Source organism: Quercus robur, chromosome 2 (assembly GCF_932294415.1).
Source record: "Quercus robur chromosome 2, dhQueRobu3.1, whole genome shotgun sequence".
Classification (NCBI taxonomy): domain Eukaryota; kingdom Viridiplantae; phylum Streptophyta; class Magnoliopsida; order Fagales; family Fagaceae; genus Quercus; species Quercus robur.
Genome location: NC_065535.1, coordinates 32,309,598 through 32,335,201, shown reverse-complemented (window position 1 = coordinate 32,335,201; position 25,604 = coordinate 32,309,598). Strand labels below are relative to the sequence as shown.

The following is a 25,604-nucleotide window of genomic DNA, read 5'->3' as shown; positions in this document are numbered from 1 at the left end:
GTAGCAACATTAAATGCTACGCTTTAGCTTTTAGTAATATATAGATATAAATTTGTTAGATGAATAAATAATGTAGTATAAAAGAATACAACCTTATCATAGGCAATTAAAAGTGTAAATTAAATAAACAAATTGCTCTTTGCTGATGTTTTGATCTAATAATCTTGTGGGTTTGCTATTGTACAACAAAATTTATATCAAAAACCGAATATTTTGCCATAACCTTTCAAAATTGTCCTACATAAATAAACCTTAGCCACTCTGAAGCATGGGGTATTTGGGCAGGAGCACCAGTTTGTAAAAATGACTGAGAGCGCCCTGCAGCAAGTCTAGGTATTGATCCTGATGTTACAAGAATTTGTTTGTCCTCAAGCAGAGACGCAAGGGAAAACGATTGAGTCAAAAAAACAGAGCATCTAGTGAAAGTACCATCAGCACTCAATTCGAACAGCACCACTCTCAGATGAAATGAATTTGGGCTTCCTTACAACTTGCTCCAAGCACTGGATGACATCTCCAATCTGTAAATCATCCCAATCACTAATCACAAGTCCACACTCGTTTCCTTTCCTCACTGTATCCACATCCTGCTTCTCCCGCTTAAGAGATGCACAGGATCCCTCGAACACAACTTCCCCACTCCTCATGAGCCTCAAGGTTGATGATTTTGAGACAAAACCATCAATGACTCGACAGCCAGCAATTTTTACATCATCTCCCTTTGCTTTGCTCCTTCCTTTGAGCTCAAATATATTTAGTACCTCAGCCTCCCCAGCTACCTGAGTCTCACTAGTCCCAGGGGCCTTGTCTACTATCAAATTGCCCATTTCTTCCAATAGGTGATAGATCACACGGTGAAGCACTATCTACAAACAACATAAGAAACGACAAAAATCATAAGGTTTTCAAGCTTTGTATGCTTGTTTTTTATTTTTCTGAAAATAATATCAAGTATCAACTGCCCATAAAAAATGTTAATGTGTAATCTTAAACTTGATGGTTAAATGAATTTAACATTCTCAACAGAGCATTGAAATTGAGGGCAAAAGGTCAATACCTTTGTACCGGCTTGAGTCGCTTCCAGATTGATAGAACTAGGTGGACTCTTAATATTGAACCCAACTATACAAGCACCACAGGCTTTTGCTAGATCCACATCAGATTGAGAAATAGGTCCAACACCAACATGGACAACATTCACAAAAACCTGATAATCAAATTGAACCACATGAATTACAATGAGTAACAATTTCAGTCAGCAGTAAAATACCAGAGAATATTTTTAGGTAACAAAGCTAATGTTTTACTAAAAGCAGAACCTGCCCTGGGCCTAGGATCAAGTAAAGGGAGTGGGGTTTAGGTTAAAATATTATGTAGTCAGAGGCAAATAGTCAATAGCATTCCAAACCCCCCCCCCCCCCCCCCTGCACCTGTTAAGATGCCAAAGAGGTCTAACATATGATCAACAGATGACAACTGCTAATTATATTGTGAGGAAGAACAAACAATCATTATCAGTTAAAGCAACAAGTAATTAGTAGAACATTGTTGAAAACAACAAAGAAAATACAAATTCAGGATATATAGCTATTATGATCTTGCCATACCTGAGGACTATTTAAAGTCTTTAATGCATCTGTGACAGCTTGGACGGTTCCCTGAACGTCTGATTTTACTATTATTGGCATTTCAACCCTCTTAAACTCCTCTTCTGATGTTTCCAAATTTTCTGTTGCCCCATCATTGACCTTGCTAAGCCTATCTTTCTCAAATTTCCTTTTCCTTCCCTCACTAAGCATTCTAGCTCGCTCATCAGAGTCCACAACAATAATATCATCACCAGCCATTGGGAGCCCCTTCAGCCCTTCAATTTCAACAGGCATTGCAGGTGTTGCCTTCTCAGTCAACTTCCCCACCGTATCCCTAATAGCCCTTATTCTGCCCCACTGTGAGCCAACAACCACATGCTGCCCACAGACCAAAGTCCCCGCCTTAACTATTGCAGTAGCCAATGGACCCCGTCCCCTGTCAAGTCTTGCCTCCACCACATATGCTTGAGCAGGCCCATCAATACGTGCTTTCAGATCCATCATTTCAGCCTGGAGAAGCAAACACTCTTCCAAGTTATCCAACCCAGTCTTCTTTGTCGCTGAAACTTCAACCACCTGAACGTCACCACCTATCTCCTCCAGTAGCAAGCCCTCTGAAGCAAGCTGTTGCTTTACTCTCTCTGGGTCAGCAGCTGGTTTATCACATTTATTAATTGCAACAACAACTGGCACATTAGCTGCTTTTGCATGAGACATGGCTTCAAGAGTTTGGGGCATCACTCCATCATCAGCAGCTACAACTAGCACCACTATATCTGTAACTGCTGCACCTCTTGCTCGCATTGCACTGAATGCAGCATGACCAGGGGTGTCTAAAAAAGTGATTGACGCTCCTGACTGCATACTCACAACAAAAGCACCAAGATGCTGAGTTATGCCACCAGCTTCCTTTGCTGCCACTGATGTTTGACGTAGAGAATCCAAGAGAGAAGTTTTACCATGATCAACATGACCCATTACTGTTACAACTGCAGGCCTCGGTAAAATTTCAGTACCTTCAGTGGAGTGTTGCCTCCTTACATTGATTCCGACTTCCTGAAGAAGTGATAACCAAACATTGAGTTCTCCAATTTGGTGCTATAAATTATGTGAGGGATTATTATGTAATATTTACAACTGAGAATAGGAAATACCATTGTAACCAGTTCCACAATGTCAATGCTGAGAGGATCAAACTCAGATTCAACCTTTTCCCCAACGTTGACTAGAATTTCCTGCAGTGTACGTATTGATTCACCAGTACGCTTGGCAAGCTCCACAATTGTCATGCCTTCAAAGATGTCAATTGTTTTATCTGGCAAGGATTTGGTGGTTCTTTTTGGTCTAGGAGGCACATAAGGGGCTTCAACAGGTGGCTCAGTCCTGACTCTTTTCGCAAACTTCCCTCTACTGGAAGGCTTTTTCTTGGAATTTGTTTCAGAAACTGGGTCATTATTATTCCTTCTAGCCCACAGCTCCGGAGTGGAATGAAAATACCTAAGCAAGATGTAAGAACAAATTATAATCTTTAGGAAGTCCAGGAGCAAAAAGATTAGAATGAAATTTCTGCATTGCAGACATGTTCTTCTGTGAAATTATAAATGTTAAACAGCAATTTATCATTTGTCATATGTAGCCAGTAAACTAAATTTATGATCAGTGACTTTTTCAGAAGTCCAACCTCTTCCTATCAATTTTAGTCATGAACATCTAGTCAGGTACATATTAACGCAATCAGAATATACTTATCAAGAGTTTTTCACTAAGGTGAAGGATGAGGTCATGGATTCAAGACCACCAGGTGTGTAACTTACAAAAGACCATACCAATGACTGAAGTCAAAAGTAGCATTCCTTGTACCCAAAAAACAATTAAAAAGCCCAAAAAAAAGTAAAACAGATCAAGTAACCTCATAAGGGGCAATACTGCTGGAGCCTTGTGACAAGCTGAGCCCCATAATGCTGATCTGGAAGAGAACTCTGCAACATAAATTTTGCAAAACACTTCATGACAACACACAATTAACCTTGAAATTTTTTCAAAATAATAAATTTATACCATACGGATCAACAAATAAATGCTTCACATTATGTAGGAAAAAATCTAATCTCAGGACATTTCATCTTTAAGCCAAGGGCCTGAGCCCAAAATGGCATTAACCCACTAATAAATACAGGAATGCTCAAACATTGATCATTTGGGGGGTGGAACCCCAAGTGAATTTGAAATCCCCCAACGCTTCTTTAAAAAAATTTATTTATTTCAATGGGTTCAACTACTGGAGGGACATTGTTTGTCATACACATAACTATCTAACTTATCAAAATTTTACAACAATAACAATCAAGCCTTAGTCCCAAAATTTTGGGTTAGCTGTAGATACTTGATAAACTAATTAAGTTCGGTCACATATATTCTTTTTTGTCATTCCAACTTTGCTCCCTGTTTGATTCCTGTTGTTTTTGTTTTCAGTTTTCATTTTCGACTTTGTATTCTAAGTGTTCTCATTTTTTGTTCTCAAAAGGCCACTTGCATGGTTTGGCACCAGTTTTCTGGTCTAGTTTGCTTTTTTTTCCCCCTTTTATCTTCCAATTAAATCCTCTCCACCACAACCACACCAACATTAAAAAAATTCCACCCACCACAGAAAACTAAAACACATTTCCATCACCACCACCAAATCCAAATCCACAGCCACCCAGAGAGGGAGAGAGAGAGAGAAACTGCAGCCACCCATCCCCCACCAGCACACACAAATCTGAACCCACAGCCACAGCTACACCCATTGGCAGCCAGCCAGCCACCCATATGAAAGTGGGTTCAAAACCCACACTCCCACCACCACCATATCCCCCACCAGTACACACAGATCCGAACCCCATAGCCACAGCCACAGCCACAGCCACAGCCACAGCCACAGAAATCCTTAGATCTGCGACACACACAGCCACAGCCACTTCTACATTTAATTCATAAATACACGCATATCTGAGGTAAGAAGGAAAGATCCAAATTCTAAAGTCCTACTTTCACAAATTCTTTCATCATCATATAAATCACATAAAAATACCCCAAGCACACAGTATAAGTATCAATATCATATTCAAGAAATCGCACAAAACGATTCTGAAGCTAATAAATTTTCAAAAAAAAAAATTCTCTATCTAGAAACAAAATTATATTTTTATCAAATTCTTGGAAAGAGATTGAACAAAAACTTCCACAAATTAAGCAGCAATCAATTGAAAACCCAACAATTTTTAGTTAGTTCGTCAATAAATTAAACATCACAAACAATTTTCTAAAAGATCGATCACCAATAGCTAAAGAGTATTACAAGTACCACACAGGCTCACTAGCTAAAGTAGTCTCTAACTAAACCCAAGCAAAGACTCAATAAACACTAACTCCCGGTCATTAAAAGATCAAACAAATCTAACATTCCAATGCTTCTCAGACCCTCCAGTACCACCAACCAAATAATCAGATATCAAACCATCAAGATCTATTGCTAACAAAAACAAAGCAGCGCTCCCCACACCACCTACCATGCCAAAAAAATGCACGCTATCTCCTACTCCCATTTCAAAACGCACATAATTGATCAAGTCATCCCATGCTGCTCTAATACTCTTCCATAAACTACAACCGTGTGTGCTATGCACCCACTTGATAGTCCAGACACCCCCTTCCAAGGGTTCTAGGCTCATCCAAGGAAAAATAAAAAGATATGTAATGTGAGCAAATGGATCAAGGCCCATATTATAAGCCCGATATTGAAAGTTACTCATTAAATTAAAAAAAGGGCCCATCAATTAGTTCAATACGGTATTCAGTCTATTTGGAGTACATTGGGTTATGTCATAGTTGTGCATATGCTAGCTTCTTGGCCAGGTCAATTTGGTCGTCATCGGCACATAGCAATTTGGAAAGTTGTGCCTAATTGTTTAATGCGGTGCATATGGCAGCTAGAAGCTTCAGGAGATGTGAACGATCTATTCTCAATCTTAAGTTATTTTTCCTCAATTCTTTGTTTCATTGTTTGCTAGCTTTGGGTTCGTTTTCCTTTAATTCTCTTTTAGATATGATTGACCACTGTACTACGAGAGCTTGATTGTATTGTCCATTGTACAAACTAATTACAAAACTAAACAACTAGAGCACCCTAGGCGGTTAGTATTAAGGCCTCTCTAGTTAAATTGAACAACAATAGTAACTAAAAACAAAGCTACAAAAACATGTATAAAATTTAAGAGAACCTGATATGCATCTTAATGAAGCAGGGATTGATGTTTTTATTACATCCTCAAGGGCAGATGAAAAGTTTGACCCAACCACAGGCCTTGGTGGCACAGGAGTCAAAGCTCTTGGAAGACTAGTGCGTACACCCTGCATAAAAACAACTTATAATGGTGAAAATAGAGTAGACAATGATAAATATCAAAACTGGGGAAATAGACCATAATGGATAAAAAAAAAAAAGGCTTAGCAGCTTGGAAATGGGAGCCTTGATCATTAAACAAATAAATAATAATAAAGTGAAAAATAGGTCACTATGAATTTAGGTGGTTGTTCAGTCCAGTTATACATCCATCGATCCATCAATACATACATACATGTATGTATTAGCAAAACATTTCGACCAGAACTGGACAATAAAGACAACATTGATCCAAATCTGAACTAGCTTTAGACTTCAGTACAAGCATGCACCAAAACTACCATCATTTCAACAGTTGAATGCATTACTATCTGTTGATTCAAAATTAAGCAGCCAGCACAGGCTTATTTCCCACGGAATTAACATGCTAAGTTTCTCATCCAGTGATCACACAAAGAGCACAACACTCGAAAGAGTTCCTCTATCAACTGTGATTTAATCACCAGCCCCATCCCCAAAAAAATATGGTGTTTTCTTTTTTCCTTTAATATGTTGCAAGACTAAAAATTTCCAAAATATCAGTGTGAACTTGATTCAAGATTGTAAGATACTAAGAGAGCAAGGTGCAATCAGCTTAGGCATGTTTGCATTGGTTCTGATAACAGAGAAAAGAACTGAAGTTAAAGAAATATATGCTTAAGAGAAAATGGATTCAAATACACATGGGTACCCAATAACTTACCTTTTTGGTAAGCTCTCTCCAAGCCATTCATAAGTATGTCAAACTCTGCACAGTTGGGGAACAAAAGAAGCAAAACAAAAACAATCACCAGTTTAGAGGTCTAGCCAAAGTAGCACTTACAATTACAAACCATAATGAACCAACATAGTTATATTGAAAGAAACCAACTTTAATTCATTCCACATAAACAAACGTTCCAACATTCACATAACACTCACTCACACAGAGACACAAACACAAACACCTTGTGGGGTTTTAGCCTCAACTTTCTTAACCCCAAGTCCAGGCCTTTCAAGTTTCAAGACCTTCAAAAGGGTATTCCTATATTCAATTTTATAAGATTATTCATTACCCATTATGTATAATCATGAATGAAGCATTTTAGATTGAAGAAAGTTAAGAATTACCTTAATTTTTCTCTATATGGGTGCTGAGACTAGAGGAGCTAGTTCCAGTGAGCTCTCCGGAACTTGGTCTCCAGTGGTGGTGGGTGGCCGAAGGGTACGCTGTTTTTGTTATGTGTGAACCGTGAAAGGCTTCAATGAAGAAGAAGAAGGGAAAATAGAACAATGGACTCTGTGAGGGTGATACTGATAGCGATACCGTGATAAGGTTTTTTTTTTTTTTTTTTTTTTTGATAAACCTATGTCGATTAATCGATTTTAATGTGAAGGTTAATGGGTTTTTATCTTTTTGGGCCCGTTTCGGGCAAAACTTAGGTAGTTCCTTAAATTTCTCGCTTAAATTTCAGCCACTTGTATTTACTTAAACAATGAATAAACAGCGTTACAATTTATAGCTCTTTCCGTTTTTTTCCCCTGTATCAAAAGAATCAAAAACCCATTTAGAAAGCAAAGAAAATCCCATCACCTCATCTGAGAAATCTTTGATCTCACAATCAAGGTTGTCAAAATCGGGATCTTACGTAGGATCGTGGGAGGTAGATAGGATCGTGGATCGTAGGATCGAATCGTGGATCGTAAGATCCTACCTATTTTCAGATTTTAAGCAAAAATCCTATTAATAGTGACTTTGTATGTTATATAATCACTTAAAATATGAATCCATCCATTAAAAAAAAAATTTGCATCATAAAATGTAATCTGCACGCACTACATTGTTCTTATGTTATTCTAACGAAACAAAATATATTTAACTTTTGACATAATATATCTAAAAAGTTCAGTACATGTTTAATTAGCAACTAAGTACCAAAATATTATCTACACATATGGAAAATGTTTTCCAAATTCTAAGTTCCAAATCCAAAATAAGATAGGCTAGTTAGCATATAAAAACTAGCTAACTACAAATTTACAATATGTAATTCAAAAAGAGAATTCTCAATCTAATTACAAACTAGCTAATTACAAATATAAAATCCAAAAGAGAATTCTCAATCTAAGTACTAACTACCAAAAAAGATTACCAGAAAGCTTAAAGGCAGCAATGGCTCACAGCAACATCATTGAGAGGGCTGAGAGGTGCTGGGTTTTTGACAGAGGATTGAGGAGGCGCGGGATTGAGGTGCTGGCGCTGAATGTTTCTAAATACTTAAGAAAGCTTGAAAGCAGCAATAACTCATCATTGAGAGGGCTGAGAGGTGCTGGGTTTTTGACAGGGGACTGTGGAGGCGCGCGAGACAGAGCTGCTGCGTGCTGGAGCTTAGTGTTTCTAAAATATTTAGGTTTTGTTTTTGAAAACTTAACTTAAGTAGTATAGGTTTTTTTGAGATTTTATTTTGAGAGAGGGGTAAATTTGGGACTTCAATTCATTGGGCTTGTGGGTATTGGACCTTTAGGTGGACCGGGGATTATTATACTGGACTTACCCAAATGACCCAAATGAATCCCACTTTAAAAAAAAAAAAAAAAAAAAAAAAAAAAAAAAAAAAAAAAAGGCCAAAAAAGCCTAATGGTAGGATCGGTAGGATCCCATACGATCCTACGATCCTATACGATCCTACACGATCCTACAAACGATCCTAACATTTTTGCGACCCTACTACGATTTTAATCTTTTTGGTGAGGTGGGATCGTAAAATCGTGCGATTTTACGATCCGGATCGCGATTTTGACAACCTTGCTCACAACTCACTAGAAGAAATTGACTTTTTGTAAAATTCACAACCCTTCAACAGTCCTACTCTCCCAAAAGAAACAAAAAAAAAAAAAAAAAAAAAAAAAAAAAAAAATCAATCTTTCACAAACTTCACAATCCCATATCCCTTTTCTGTTAAAATAAGAGAAAGAAAGAAAAATGTAACAACCTACACCCCTTCTCCTCCTCCCCTTACTCTCTCACCGGCAGAGATTGTAATTTTCCATGCAAGTGAGATTGTTGTGATGAGAGACTTGATGTGGATCATCTTGACGGCGGAAGCGATGGCCATGGCCATGGCCATGGACTTGGTGCCTCTGACTAGATCGCAGGTTGCGATGCAAAACACGAATCAGACTGGCGGTCGGAGAGGAGAGTCAAGCTCCTTACTTCTTCACCCTCATCTTCTTCATCTACGCCTTCCCTTTCTTCTGGAACTAAGTCGAAACCCATCGGCCTCCATGACCCTTTAGTGAAATCGACTCCCTCTTGTCACAAATCAGATCCAACTCACTCCAGTTTTGTGAAATCAATTATGATCCATATGGTCTTTAGCATTGTTGATTTGAGTGGTGATGATGATAACGTTGATGAGGTTTTGGTGGATGTATTGGGTGGTGGGATGGTGGATTAGCTTGATTACAAGAAAGAGTGTGACAGAGTGGTTTGAAACGTGAGTGCAGGGGAAATAAAGATGGATGGAAGTGTTTTAAGTTAACGCCGTTTGTTCGGTGTTTAAGTAAATACACGTGGTTGAAATTTCAGTAGGAAACCTAATATACTGCGCCTAAGGTACTATATCTAACTTTTATCTTTTTGTTTATCTTTTTTTTTTTTCCTAATGAAGTTTACAACCTACATTAGTATAACTTAAAAGAAAATTTTTCATTAATATTTTTCATTAATATCAATTGAATTAATAAACATCTTTTTTTTAAGCAAAAAAATATATATCTTAAATTATAACTCAATTGGTAAAGTCTCTAATGGCTCTTGAATAAGAGATCTAGGGTTCAATATTCGTATACACCAAAAACAAATTGGTATCTTGTTTTGATGATAAAAATTTATTTTTAATCTCAAATTTTTAATTAGAAAAGATTTTTAAAAATATTAAAATTAAAAATAAAATAAAAAGATCCAAAGATTGAGGTTGAAAGTTTATTTTTTAATTCTTAATCTTAATCATTAAAAGCTATTGCATACTTGACTTTAGGGATCTCAATCCATGTAACCATTGCCATTTAATTGTAGCAAGAAAAATAAGAATAATGCTACGGCACAAACTATTTTACAATATTTTTACAAAATGTTGATGTGACCAACTTCTTATTGGTTTTCATTTAAACCCACCATTAGTGGGTTCCAGTTAACTCAACTGGTAAAATCTCTGATGGTTGTATAAGAGATCTGGGGTTCAATCCCCGCCTACACCAAAAACTGATTGGTGTCTTGGCCTGATGATAAAGAGCTATCATCAGGAGCGGACGCCATAAGTTGATGAAACTCTCTCTAAAAAAAAAAAAAACCCACCATTAATATCACATTTTCATTTACTAATAATATTACTTAGCACATCAGCAATTTGTAAAATAGTTTGTATCTCTAGTATTATTCTAAAAATAATGTCTTCTATGATAATAGCATTTCCTCCAATTTTTCTGATTTCATAATGGCTAGCATGTTGTTATGTACCCCCAAGAATATCAATTCCATATTGGCAATATTAATAACACTACTGACCGATTGCAACTGGCGTGCACGGATGATTAATCTAGCAGAGGTAGATAAAAATATGAAAAATTGCTAGAATTACCAATTATTTTACAAACTTTTTTACAAAATTATTGATGTAGTAAGTGTTTATTCAGTAAGTGAAAAGGTAATGTTTGTAGTAAACTCAAATAAGAACCAGTAAAATTTGACTATATCAATAATTTGTAAAAATATTACAAAGAGTGTGTTTATAGCATTATTACTCTAAAAATATCCACATTTTAGCAGCAGACCAATCACCCTAAACTTTGATACATTCTTTGATGACCTGAACTGGAATAACGATGTTTTCCTCCCTTAACAAGGTATCTATCCCATGACGGCTCTTCATTTTACGGGGAATTTTATATGTAAATCTGGTCAATTGAAGTTATGGAAGCTTTGGATGACTTATGCATACAGAACGGTGGCTTCATATAATGCTTGGATCTACTCAAATACAACAGTAACAACAATTCGAATGATATTCACCAACAAACCAATAATAATAAATTCATACAAATAAAATTGAGATGCATACACACACATATACAGCTCTGAATAAATCATCATTCTATTACCAAAATTAAGAAGTACAAAGATAGCAAAAGGAAATGTTGTGGGATGGGACTCAGCCATCTCCACTTTCCACAAAACCAGAAAATACATAAAAGGGGTAGTCCCTCACCTGCCACAAAGGTAAGCCCATTGGGAGAATGAGCTATAGAATTAGAGCTTATGTATACACAAAAATAACATTCAAAAGAATTTAGGATGTCCCACCGGTGTATGCAACATTAAGAGCATCCATATCAGTTGGTCTAAATTTTTCTGTCTATTTTACACTAAAAACTTACTTTTTCTATTTTACACTGTCACTTTTACAAAACAACCATATCAGTCTGTCTATTTTACACTCTATTTTAATTAAATAATCTTTTTTTTATTATTTTTTTACCTTTAATTTCTCCAGTTCTCTCTCATCAGCCTATCTTATTTTCTCCGTTCTCTGTATTCTCTCCTTCCCTCAACCCATAAAAGAATACATGTGGTTTTCTCCTTCCCTCACCCTATTCATTGTTTTCTCCATTCTCTCCATTCATTGCCATCCTCGTCCTTCCTCTCTCTCAATTTGAACCACCCTCAACCCACCACTAATCTTTACATTTTTTTTTCTCAATCTGACCCGCCAAAACCCCAACATTTCTCTCTTGCAATCTGATCGGCAACAAGACGGAATCATTAGTTTTTTGGGTTGAAAGCTCGCTTGATCTCACCCATGACCCGAACATGGGTTTTTTGGGTTGAGGTGAAATGGGTCGAGATGAAGTTGGGTTAAGGTGAAACGAGTTTTCTGGGTTAAGGCAAAGATTGTACTGTGATTTTCCTTTGAAATTGGTTTGTGTTTTTGTTTATTTTGGGTTAATTTTTTTGTTGATTTTAGTTTAATTTTCTATTGATTTTTGGGTCAATTTTATGTTAAATCATAAGGTGTTGTGATTGGTTGCGGTGGTGATGGTGGGTGGTGCTAGGTTGCGGTGGTGGGTGGTGCTGTTGCGATGGTGTATGGACAATGGTCGATGGTCAATCAGTTTTGTCTGGTTCAAAGGGAGAGGGAGAGGGAGAGGGAGAGGGAGAGATAGAGAAGTCAGATGGAGAAAGAAGAGAGGTGAGAGAAAAAATATAAAATAATGATATGCACAGCTATAGTAACTGTGTATATTTGCACGATTATTATAGCAAATGTGCATTTATGCACAATTTTACACCCACTAATGTGGGTGTTTTTTTGGTCAGTGCGTATCTCAACACTTTTTTCTATTTTGCACTTACTGATACAAGTGCTCTAAGCTGGGAAAAGTCATTCTTCAATGAACAATTCTAGGTCGCATACCAAATAGACCATAAATGCCCAAAATTTTTAAAAGATTTAAGAGAGGTAAGAATAAAAAACCTCTATCCCACTGCGAGTGTTCCATTTCATGCTCTACCAATAAAATTTGGTATTTCACACTCCATTTTTTCCCCTTATACAATAACTAAAGTTTAAAATGGAAAATTAAATAAATAAATAAACACATGGCATACTGTAGTTAGTAGAAGTCATAACATAAAAGTCGGTGGGGGTAATGGACAACCCAGATTGATAACGGCACACTAGTTCATACCATAACATTAAAGTTGGCGGCGGTATTGGACAACTCAGGTTGATAAGCCCACTAGTTCATACCATTTTAGTAACATTCCAAATTTGCATAGAAAGCTATTCTGCAGTTCATCAAAAAAGAAAGCTATTCTGCAGATAGAGTTGTATGATAAACCATTCAGCCCAAATTATGCTCAAACGGACAAATAAGAGAAATACTCAAGCCGGTAACATTTATTAACGTTATTACTAAGAATAAGTACTTTTTCATGCCCCAAACGACATGAGCACCAAACTGAAGAACATCTACACTAATTTTAGCGGATAAAATTATTCAGCAACAAGAAACTGGAGATAAACAAACAAAAGTAATTGGACAACAGATCTTATCTTATCGTCAAATAACAATCTTTGGACATAAATAATCTAGGGGCAACAAAGCAATACAATAACAACACAACCCTCCCCATCATGCAGCAACCTGACCACATAGCCACTTGCGGATCTGCAATAAGAGAAACAGAAACTTAGTTCAATCTAACTCCACAAGACATGATCACTGCAGATCCAAGCAGCACAATATTACAAGTACTGGAATATGTCTTGCATGACATATCATCCATTCTAATGGCATCATGTGTAATAATGTGATCACTGAAGAAATTAACCATCATTTTTTTTTTTTTTGGAAGAAAGTAACCAACAATGATAAAAAATGTGGGGTAGGGGACCAAAAATAATTGATACTTTACTTCGTTTAATCTCATAGTTAGCTGAGCAGGATGACTACAAATCATATCACAGTCCATGAAATTAGTGACTACTAACAAAACAACAAAGGCAGAATATGTATAGATACAAAGTTGTATGCACTAATGTAATATAACACTGTACATGTATATAGTTTACAATGGTAAATACCTCTGGCAGTTTTTTACGGAATAAAACATCCAACCGTGCATCAAGGGTGTTCTCAAAGACAATCTTCCCATCTTTAGAAGCCAAAACTACACCTCCAGAGCTGAACAACAATAAAATTATCAGAAAGCTTCTCCATCAACAGAATTTCAGTAACAAAGAGGCTGTTGAGAACATAAGATGTTAGATAGCCAATTTCAATCTTCCCTAATTCGCTGGCTACCATACAGCTACAGCAAAAAGGGAAGGATGGTTTCAAAATTTTGGAAAGTCCTATATGAAAGCTGCTTTTGCAGCCTCAATAACCTGGACCAACTCAGGCAGACTACTTTAGAACACCCCAAACAGCCCAAACAAAGGGTAATTGGAAAATAAAAAGTAAATGGAACCAGGCAATAATTAGTGTATCAAATTAAACAAAAAAAATATTTACCAGGAAAGAGCATGGGCATTATGATGGCCGGGAGCGGGTGGAAGATAGACATTGTTGTCGACTATAATCTCAGGTGCATGAACACTTGCTTTCTCAGAATACTCCTCTGCTGCTGAATCCAGCACAGACTGCACCAAATGAAGATCATCTTCCCGACAACGCAGTAAGACAGAAGGCTCTTTCAATCTTAACAAACTCTGCATCAAAGAATCATTATATTAGCAATCATCTATCAGAAACCCATCTACTGATTGTACCTAATCTTGTACTTTGAAGATTACCCGATCCATTTCACATGGTTCAATTTAGTTACAAAATCATCACAAATCTGATTCTGAAACCTCAAGCCATCATCAGAAATTATAGTAACTTAAGTCCGCACTTTCAAAACACACTAGACACTGCACAAGTACTATTTCCTATACTCTCTCACAACCTTTTTTTATTCTCTTTTTATGGCCTAAGAAATCACTTGCAATTCAGCATCGTCTTATTTTATGTTTGCTTAAGTTTCTTCTATTCTCGAATCCTCTTGCTCTCTATTCCAAAAGCCATCTGAATTCTATAATTTTCACAAATTAGTAGCAAACTACTCATATCTTGAGTGTAAATGCAATTTGTAAATCTAACTGTTTCTTCTATTCCCAAATCATCTCATTCTCTCTTCTGATGTATCTCTTAACATGTTTAACGTTTGCTTTAAGTTTCTTCTATTCTCAAATCCTCTCATTCTCTATTCCAAAAAGCCATTTGAATTATACTTTCTCACAACCATTTTTGGCCTAAGAAATTACCAGTAATTCAGTACCGTCTTAGTTTATGTTTGCTTAAGTTTCTTCTATTCTCGAATCCTCTTGTTCTCTTATTCTTAAAAAACATCTCAATCTATAAAATTTCCACAAACTTGTAACAAACTACTTATATTTTACTATTCCCAAATTCACTCATTCTCTACTCCGAAAGCCATCTGAAAATTTCTATAATTTTCACATTCGCCTAAATCCAAATCTCATCATGTTTGCTTAAATTTCTTCTATACTCGAATCCTCTCATTCTGTATTCCGAAAAGCCATTTGAATTTCTACGATTCTCACAAACACGTACACTCATATCTAAATGCATAAATTCAATATCACGACAATCAAAATAGGATTTTTTTTTTTTTTTTTTTTTCTTTTCAAATCGAACAGAAAGCGAGAGGATTGAATTACTGACCTGAACAATTAGATCTTTAAGAAGCCTCTTATACACATGGTGATCGCTGCTCACATTCAAAAGCTCCTTGGCGGCGGCGTCTTTCATAGCATTAACGACGTCGTCTTGTGCTTGAAGAACTTTGATCCGAGACGCATTAAGCTGCATCGAGTACTCACTGCAAATTCGCAAAACACACATAAACCTCACTGAAAATCTTCAAACTACCGATTCGTTTAGATCATAAAGAAAAAGAAATTTGTACATCTTCTTTCGAACATCGACTTGCTTCTCTTTGCGCTCGTACTCTTGCCTGATCTTTTTCTTCTCTGCCTCCACCAATTGCAACTTCTCTATATTGAATTCCTAACCAAAAACAATCGAATTTAACTAAAATTCAATTTCAGAAACCAAAAAAAAGGGAGGGGAAAAAGAGATATATACTTCCTCGGCGGAGACGGAGATCTCGTTGGCTTTTTCCTCGGCTTCTTGGCGGATGAATCTGACCATCTGCTGGATCTGCTTAGAGACATCGGTGTCGTTCATTTTGGCTATAAGATCGGACTGTGTTTTTGTGATTGACTGGAGGGAGAGAGAGGGAGATATCTAGACTAGTACAAGACGAGAGAGTGCAGAGAGAGAGAGAGAGAGAGGCCTTATTTTTTTATTTAATTTATATATGCTCCTTCAAATTTGTATTTTATCAGTTATGCTCTTTTTTTTTTTCTTTTTTTTTTGGGAACGGTATTCTTTTGTTTTTTTTTTTTTTCATCAACAGGTGATATTCAGAGGGGAAAAAATACTTGTGGTGGTTTTTTGTTTATAATGGGTTATAAATTACTAGACGACAAGGGAGAGTAGTACTCTGTTGAGTCTGTTCACGTTTGGCGTCTCACATTCACATATCCCAAATCAAATACAGCACATTTGCTCTCATGAAAAATTAAAAAAAATAACCAACGACGGTTGGCTTAGTGGAAGGGCTCTAGTCGGTTAAGTAAGTGGTCTCAGCTAGCCCTTGTGGATGCAGAAAAAAATCTAGGGATACTTTGGGAAACCAAAATAATAATAATAATAATAAAATATACAAAATAAATAAAGTATAGCACATCTGCTGCATTTTGAAGCTATTTATCATTTCCTGATTATTTTAGAGGACATTTTTGCTTCAAAATTTATATATATATATATATAGCACATTTTTTATCTCGAAAAATTGAAAAATAAAAAATTGGACTTAAAATTTCTAGCTTTTGTCATCTCAAAAAATTCATTTTGTCTATTTTAACCCACTATTTTATAACTCATCATACATCAATTCTCTTATATTTTTACATCTAAGCCAAACACTGCTTATTTACTTATTAATTTCTTTTTCACTTCCTCTTTGCCACAAAAACCCAACAAACCCACCCATACAACCAGCCACAAAACCCAACAAACTCACACAATCGACCACAAAAACCCAACACCACCAGCCACTGGCACTACTACCATTAGGCACAAAACGACATGAAACCCAGCAACCAAAACCGGCCACAAAACCCATCATCACCACACCTATAACCGGCCATAAAACTCATCACAACCACACCTCCAATCAGCCACAAAACTCATCACAACCACACCCACAACTAGTCACAAAACTCATCACCACCACAAAAGAGACAGCGAAGAGGGGAAAAAATTGAGTATGAGGAGAGAGAGAGAGAGAGAGAGAGAAACAACTAGAGAGTTGAAGAGAGAGAATTACAATAAGCTTTCAATTTTGGCATTTTATTGTAGCTTGAGTGCTAAAATTTTTAGTTTTAGCACCATCAATATAACATGCATTTTATTGTTTGTGATGCTAAAAATAACTTTATAGCAATTTAAGAGCATCACTATGAATGCTCCAACAATTACTTCTCAATACTTCTAATTAATAACCACCGCACTCCCTTGGTGCGATAGTCACTCCACAAATATAAATGCTTGTGGAGTGTGGGGGGGTAAGGGCCGGGGTTCAAGTCTCCAAGAGGGAGTTTCACACACATATACACTTAGATTAGGCTAGAGTAGGATTCTATCTTGTATCAAAAAAAAAAAAAAAACTTCTAATTAATAGAACATTACATGAATTACACAATGGTACTTTCGTTTCTCTCTAATTGCTATTCCAATACACTAGGAACATAATTCCCTTAATCTTTATATTATAACAAAGATTTGTTGGGGGAGGGGGGGGGGGGTTGGGAAACACACACACTCAGACACTCTTGATGGCTACAACCTACAAGTTAGGCACTTATCTTCATTGGTTAAACATAATACCCATGGGGTTCTTCATTGGTTAAACATAATACCCATGAGTGGGGGTTCTTAGGTACCCTTCCAACGTGTGATAATAACTAAACACAACTAATTAAGAAGGCTTTCTTTTTCTTCTTCTTCTTCTTTTGGTTTATTTTTTTTATTTTTTTAATTCAATAACTACAAACAATAAACCGAGCCAACCTTAGGCCTAGGCCTAGGGTCCCTATTATACAACTTATTCACCATAAAGTGAGATATTTTTTTTTAGAATACTAAGTTGTGGGGCCGGGGAACTTATGATCCGGCCCACGCTCTATTAGGGCTCGGGGCCCATGCCGAGGAGGGTATGTGCCGAGGACAAATGGGGAAAGGCCGAAGTGTCGAAGGGAACAGCCGAGGACGACCCTGTCCTAGGCACTCCAGGACTTCAAGGGGAAGAGCAACGTCTCGATGAAGGCCGCCCCCAAAAAGCCCCCTAAAGGAGATGCGAGTAGAATGGGACCCACGTGGGGGTACGGTGCAAAACTGGTTCAGGGTAAATACGTCCCTTCCGCATTAAATGCACCTGCCAGCGTCCTGACCATGTTAATGAGAAAAGACGCCTGGACAGAGTGACTTCAATCATCGCAACTAACAGAAAGTAAGAAGGGATAGCTGATGGGACGGGTACAGAAGTAGGCACCTGCCTGACCAACAAGTGGAGGGCTAAGATCAACTAAGAAGAGCTATATAATGTGAAGATTAATGCACTAAGAGAGAGGCTGGGAAAAATGGCAAAAAACCAGAGCCTCCCAGCCCGCCTCCAGGAGAAAGACTCCTAGGGTGAACACGATTTAATTATGTATGAACACCACAAAAAACTACCGTCTGGTGACCAAGGCCTAGCCTTTCAAACCCATGCTCTATAAATGATATTATTTGGGCATTTTTACGTGTGAACCCAATACTATTATGAGTCGTCACAAATCGTGTCCTTACAATTGGCGCCGTCTGTGGGAAAGGCTTGTGTGTTGGCACAGGCGGTAGGTTGAGACAATCCCCTTGTCATTTCTAAACAGCCGGTTGTAATGTTCTAGCATAAAGTTCCACTAGGGGCTATGTTTCTTTACTAGGGGCTGCGCTTCGTAGCGCCAGCAGCACGGATGGTTCTAGGGGCTTGGCCGAGGAGCTAATTCCCCTTAAACCAAGGTCTCGTGCTATAACTGAGGGGTTAATTCCCCTAACTACTTAGAAATCAAGTTTTGGACAGAACCAAGGTATTGCATGGTCCTCGGACTCAAACCTATGGGGAAACCGACTACTTAAATATCAAGTTTTTGACAGAACCAAGGTATTGCATGGTCCTCGGACTCAAACCTATGGGGAAACCAACTACTTATCATAATCAAGTTTTGGACAGAACCAGGGTATTGCATGGTCCTCGGACTCAAACCTATGGGGAAACCAACTACTTATCAAAATCAAGTTTTGGACAAAACCAGGGTATTGCATGGTCCTCGGACTCAAACCTATGGGGAAACCAACTACTTATCAAAATCAAGTTTTGGACAGAACCAAGGTATTGCATGGTCCTCGAACTCAAACCTATGGGGAAACCAACTACTTATCAAAATCAAGTTTTGGACAGAACCAAGGTATTACATGATCCTCGGACTCAAACCTATGGGGAAACCAACTACTTAAAAATCAAGTTTTGGACAGAACCAAGGTATTGCATGGTCCTCGGACTCAAACCTATGGGAAAACCAACTACTTATCAAAATCAAGTTTTGGACAGAACCAAGGTATTGCATGGTCCTCGGACTCAAACCTATGGGGAAACCAACTACTTATAAAAATTAAGTTTTGGACAGAACCAAGGTATTGCATGGTCCTCGGGCTCAAACCTATGGGGAAACCAGCTACTAAAATATCAAGTTTTAGACAGAACCAAGGTATTGCATGGTCCTCGGACTCAAACCTATGGGGAAGCCAACTACTTCAAAGAAATCTGAATACTAAGCAGGACCTAACAAAACACGTGACATCTCGGATGATGCCTATATCTCCATTGAATGAGGGTCAGACATGAGTTCAAGACCCTACAGGTGCAGGTAAGCTAACGTTCTGAAACATGATTCTAAATATATCGCATGCACAACTATTCATACGTGTTAAGATAATTAGTTCAAGATTCATAAACAATAGTAAGTTTCGACAATGGCAACTAATAAGTAACCAAAAGGAAAAAGGAAGAAAAGAATTTCATATACGTGTTCAACAGGCTCAAACTACTAGCAGATTACAAAGTTTTCAAAATGAAAAAGAAATTAGTTAATCACCAAACTAAAAATAAATACGAAGCCTGGCCAGGGTTTCTACTTCTTTAATTTTGCATCGGCCACGTCTTGGGAAGGCGGAACAGGATTAGTTTCGACACCCTGGAGGATAGTCCCTTCTGGGGAAGGCTGAACAGGGTCAGTATCAGTACTCTTGGGGACCACAGTAAGGGGAATTGCTTGTAGGGGCTGGGCAAGTATGGCTGGCTCTTCGGCATTAGGCATTTGAGTGCCAACCACGGGCTCAGCAACCTCTTTGGGTACCTCGGGATCCGTACGCTGAGATGCTTATATCACATCCTGAAGCTCTCCCTCTTTGAGCGGCTCGCCAAGAGAGGCGCCGACCTGTACGGTTTCCGACTGAATGACCCCATCCTCATGTTGGTCGTTCACAGCCACGGAGTTGGTGGAGGTGGCCTCGCGGATGGCGGTAAGGTAGAATATGTTCTCCGCTTTCCACAAATCGGATGAAGCATTCACCCCAGCTCGCTTCAAGGCCTCTTCCCAAACTTGGGAGCAGTAAAGCCTGCATACTCCAGGAATTTGGGCTTTAAGGATGGCTTGGGTTTCAGCTACCCCCGCGTTATAACCATCATCCTCGGCCGTTTCCTTGGCAGTCTCAGCCTCGTTTCTGGCAAACTCGGCCTCTCGCTTGGCCCTCATGGCTTCGTCGTGGGCATACTCCGCCACCCCTTTGTCATGCTCTGCCGTGATCAGTCTTTTATTTAAATCATTGATCAGCTCCTTGGCTATTCGCAACTGATCCTCGGCTTCTAGCAGACGTTTTGTTTGGTCCTCAGCCTGTTTCTGGGCGCTAGCTAAACCCGCCGAGGCGCTATCCCTATCTCGGATAGCCTCTGTTAGGGCAGTCTTGGTCTTGGCGAGGTCGTCCTCAAAAGCTTTGAGAGTCCGCGTGGCCACTAAGTGCTTGGAGCGTTCACTTTCGGCCGCCTTACTCTGATTGTTCACCTCTTCCTCCATCCTATAGGTGGCCTGGAGAGCCTGTCAAGGGAGATAAATACATCGTGAATGACAAACCGGGAGTGGGAGTTAATAAAGTTTTAGGTTTCAAGAGCCTTACCATGCCCAAGTACCTCTTCGTACTGAGGAAGACTTCCTGCATCCTCATTTTCTTCAGCCCATCCATGTCGGTGGGAAGCAGCATGGCTCTCCCTAGTGCGTCTGCCACATAACCACCCTCGCCATCTCCAAGGTCCCTCATGGACGCGGTCTCTAGCAGTGGACCCCCGTGGAGCATTGGGGCGGGAAGCCAGGCGCTTGGCGAGGATTGGGCCTCGATCCCCTTTCCCTTGCCTTGAGAAGATGGAGCTTCAGTCTCCTTACCCTTACTTTGGTACCCGATCTTCAATTGTTTCGAACGCGGGGCTTCCTCCCTCTCCTTAGAAGGTTGGGATTTTCCCCCATCCACGGTTTCCTTACCCTTGGGACTCCTCTTTCTCTTTGAATCAGTGCTCTCCGGCCGAGGAGGCAGAACTAGTTGGGGAGGAGCAGGAAGTTTGGGGCGGGGGGATTGTGGCTGTGACTTGGTAGAGGATAACCTAGTCTGGATAGCCTGGGGCGGAGGTGGTGGGGAAGGAGCATTGGGTTGCGGCGTTCCCTACGCACCCTTCCCTGGTTGACCCTCGAGGAGTTCGAATAAGCTGGTCGGGGGCTTTCTCTTGAGTCCCATCTCAGCTTGAGAAGATGTGCCTATTGATGACAATTCCACCTCGGATAAGGCTGGGTCACCTATATCACCAAAAGGATCCTTGGATTGGTTGGCTAGGTCAAATACCCCAAACCCTTCCTCGGGCTGATCTAACTTGTCTTCGTCCTCCGCTACTTGATGAGATAAGGAGAGGTCCACCAGTGGGATGCTCTCTGGGACAGATGATACTTTGGAGATTAGAAATCCTGTCTCGACCACGGTAATTTTTGAAAGCCGAGGACGGCTGGCGCTGATCACGTGCCTAGGGTCGGCAAATGACTTCTGAACGGGAGCGTACCCTAATATTTTGTGAGCGGCTCGGACTTGACCATCTTCATCATTTACGAAAACTGCCGCTTGTAGAACAATCTCCAAGTCCACTCGGTTAACTAAGTGAAAATGCCGTTGATAAGCGTGTGGATCTACAAAAGAAAAACACATATGCATGATTAGTTACCGAACCACATCAGATTAGAATGACGCAAAGGGTCAGCGCCCTTCCATTCCCTATACCCCACCTGGTTCTCCTTCTACTATGGGGCACGGATTGCCATCATGCCATTCACTGGAGACGATAAGGAAATCCTTGTTTAACCCCTTGTTAGAATTAGGGAGGCATTGAATTAGTCGAACCCTTTCGTCTCTCGTCTTCATGTAATAGGATTTCCCCTTCAAATTTTGGAGATTATAGCACCAATTCACGTCATGGTGGGTCAGTCTTAACCCCATCTTTTCGTTTAAAACATCCACGCAACCCAGAATCCTAAACATGTTGCCGGTGTATTAGGTGGGGGCTAATCGGAAGTGCCTAAGGTAACCCCTCGTTACCGGCCCCATAGGGATTCTCATGCCCCCCTCTACAAAGGCAAGGACGAGAATTACTACCTCACCCGTTTCCCTCTTATAGTGCCACTCCCCCATCTTACAATACCTCGGACTTACGTTGGGAGGAATCCTGTAATCGGCGATGAATTTATTCATCGCCTCTTCAGTATCGACTAATTTCCTTAGTCTCGATTTAGCCATCTCTATGATTTACTAAACAAACTCAACCAGCAACGGGAGAAGAAAGGGAACCAGAGAAAAATAAACCCAGAAAAGAAAAAGCACGAGTTAATGGAGGCAGGAACTTACATAAAAGAGGAAAGACGCTTTAGACAGGCTTTTTTGTGCTAGAGATAGACTTGAGTTTGGACGAAAGTTCAGATGAACCCAGGGTATACGCGCTAGAACTCTTAAGTGCAAAACTGAAGAGGCAGATCCGTTCCAAAAAAATCATTTATACTTTCTAGGGTAACTGCACAAAATTTCCCGCCCATAAAGACCAAGGAATCACCACCGTTTGATCTTCATCATGCCATAGAACGTGGGAAACATAGAGCCGCCCGTATTTAATGAGGCCACGTTTCACCTTCCAAGGGCTCCAGGAACGTGCCTCGAGCAGATGAAAAGTCTCGGGAACCGATAGGTGACAAGGATTGACAAGTGTTGACAGATATCTGATGTCATCAAAACCCTCCTATCCGTCCGAGGAGTCGGATAGTAGGATTTTGAGGGGCTATTGTGGGGCCGGGGAACTTATGATCCGGCCCACGCTCTATTAGGGCTCGGGGCCCAAGCTGAGGAAGGTATGTGCCAAGGACGAATGGGGAAAGGCCGAAGTGTCGAGGGGAACAGCCGAGGACGACCCTGTCCTCGGCACTCCAGGACTTCAAGGGGAAGAGTAACGTCTCAATGAAGGCCGCCCCCAAAAAGCCCCCTAAAGGAGATGCGAGTAGAATGGGACCTACGTGGGGGTACGGTGCAAAACTGGTTCAGGGTAAATACGTCCCCTCCTATTAAATGCACCCGCCAGCGTCCTGACCATGTTAATGAGAAAAGACGCCTGGACAGGGTGACTTCGATCATCGCAACTAACAGAAAGCAAGGAGGGACAGCTGATGGGACGGGTACAGAAGTAGGCACCTGCCTGACCAACAAGTAGAGGGCTAAGATCAACCAAGAAGAGCTATATAATGTGAAGATTAATGCACCAAGAGAGAGGCTAGGAAAAATGGCCAAAAACCAGAGCCTCCCAGCCCGCCTCCAGGAGAAAGACTCCTAGAGCGAACACGATTTAATTATGTATGAACACCATGAAAAAACCACCGTTTGGTGACCAAGGCCTAGCCTTTCAAACCCATGCTCTATAAATGATATTGTTTGAGCCTTTTTACGTGTGAACCAATACTATTATGGGTCGTCACAAATCGTGTCCTTACATAAGTATTTTAACATACACACACAAGAAGAAATGAGAAAGTCTTAACGAAACTGATAGTGGTGTATATCCAAAATGGCTTAACTCTTTAATACACAACACCAATTTTAAATTTCTTTAACTCACATTTTCTAATGTGGGACTAACCCACTGTTTTTTTTTTTTTTTTTTTTTTTTTTTTTTAATTCTAAGTATTTTAACATATGCACACATGAGGAGAAGGGTGAAGGTCTTAAAGAAACTAACAGTGGTGTATAAAATGAGTTAGTCATAATAAAATATAATAATAATAATATATATCTATACTATTTATAAAAGGATTTCATTCTTTAGACTGGACTTTTATGTAGTTTAAAAATACCCCGTAAACCTTATGTTTAATACGGAAAAAACTTGAGAACAATCCGGTAAAAATATATTTCTAACTCCACTTAAAATGTCTACAAAATAGGACACTCTCCTTCTAATCCATGTCTTCAAAACAAACTTATCCATTTTTTTTTAAAAGGTATTTTTGTGATTAGTAGGACACTCTCCTACTAATCCATGTTTTCAAAACAAACTTATCCAATTTTTTTTTTAAAGGAAAATTATGACACTAGACCAAAAAAACTGTACTATTTATAAGAAGATTCCCCTCTTTGGATTTAACTTTTATGTGGTTTAGAAATACCCCTAAACCTTATGTTTAACAGGGAAAAAATTTTAAGAACAACCTGGTAAAAATATATCTCAAATTTCATTTAAAATGCCTACAAAATAGGACATTCTCCCACTAATTCACTTCTTCAAAACAAACTTATCCAAAAAATTTTTTAAAGGAAATTTATGACACTAGACAAAAAAAAAAAAAAAAAAAAAATCTCATTGCAAGCGCAAAACGCGTGTGATGAGGCAAATATGTGTGTTTGTGTGTGTATATATATATATATATATATATAATATTATAAAACATTAACTAACTATTATTTAAGTGATATTTAAATATATTTATGCCTTAAACTGTACTAAGTCAACCTTGATAAGGGCCGTTCGGAGGAGGAATTTGAATCATGTACATCTTCATCGACAACATCAAGGGGTCATAGTTGAACTACAAGACTCTTAACAAAGAGGGACAATTCTAGATCTAGTCTCCTATCCATAACAAATCCCCCAAAATTATGGCTCAATAAAAACTCTAATTGTTTTAGAAAATAAATTTATTAGTATGTTGAATTATTATTAACAATTAATTTTACCAAAATGACTTGAGTCTTCAATTTTTGAATTTTTTTTTTTAGACTATCAATATAGACACCCAATATATCATACGACCACAGACCAAATGATATTTCTTCCTCTCAAGATCAAAATCAAAGTTTGATGATGGGTTCTAGTTAGCTCAACTACTAAAATATCTGATGGTTGTATAAGAGATCAGAGGTTCAATCCCCGCTAACACCAAAAATTGAGTAGTGTCTTGGTCTGATGATAAAGAGCTATCATTAGAAGCGAACGTCATATTGAAACTCTCTTCAAAAAAAAGTTTGAAAATATATCAATATCTCTCCTTCACTGCATTGTCTCTTAATAAATAAAAAAAACTTCTCATCTTTTTTTAAATAAAAAAAAAATTCAAATAAACCTTAAGTTTTTACTTTGAGCCGTTTGACATCATGATCATGCATACAACTACTGAACAAGAGTGTCCTAGGATTAGAGAATCTAAAGATCATTTTAGCAAAATTATGTCACTACAAATCAATGGAATGATATTCATCCA

At 38.7% G+C, this 25,604-nt stretch overlaps 2 protein-coding genes across 6 annotated transcripts; both read right to left on the bottom strand.

The window, feature by feature from the left end:
* Nucleotides 1–99: 99 nt before the first annotated feature.
* LOC126713375 (uncharacterized) lies at nucleotides 100–7,318 on the bottom strand. Of its 5 annotated transcripts, none has more exons than XM_050413123.1 (9): nucleotides 7,120–7,318; nucleotides 6,931–7,033; nucleotides 6,713–6,757; nucleotides 5,849–5,978; nucleotides 3,499–3,568; nucleotides 2,744–3,086; nucleotides 1,608–2,645; nucleotides 1,058–1,207; nucleotides 100–866 (listed from the first exon to the last, which is right to left on the bottom strand). In XM_050413123.1, the coding sequence occupies exons 3-9, from the start codon at nucleotides 6,737–6,739 to the stop codon at nucleotides 432–434; spliced, it is 2,193 nt and encodes a 730-aa protein (XP_050269080.1). In that variant the 5' UTR covers nucleotides 6,740–6,757; nucleotides 6,931–7,033; nucleotides 7,120–7,318; the 3' UTR covers nucleotides 100–431. The 5 variants fall into 5 exon arrangements, with proteins under 5 accessions (XP_050269080.1, XP_050269079.1, XP_050269081.1 ...); XM_050413122.1 differs by having other exon boundaries at nucleotides 6,935–7,033; XM_050413124.1 differs by having other exon boundaries at nucleotides 6,957–7,033.
* A 5,602-nt stretch (nucleotides 7,319–12,920) lies between these two features.
* Nucleotides 12,921–15,931, bottom strand: LOC126713374 (V-type proton ATPase subunit E-like). Its single transcript, XM_050413120.1, has 6 exons — nucleotides 15,703–15,931; nucleotides 15,524–15,624; nucleotides 15,280–15,436; nucleotides 14,065–14,261; nucleotides 13,635–13,734; nucleotides 12,921–13,218 (listed from the first exon to the last, which is right to left on the bottom strand). The coding sequence occupies exons 1-6, from the start codon at nucleotides 15,802–15,804 to the stop codon at nucleotides 13,183–13,185; spliced, it is 693 nt and encodes a 230-aa protein (XP_050269077.1). The 5' UTR covers nucleotides 15,805–15,931; the 3' UTR covers nucleotides 12,921–13,182.
* Nucleotides 15,932–25,604: the final 9,673 nt, after the last annotated feature.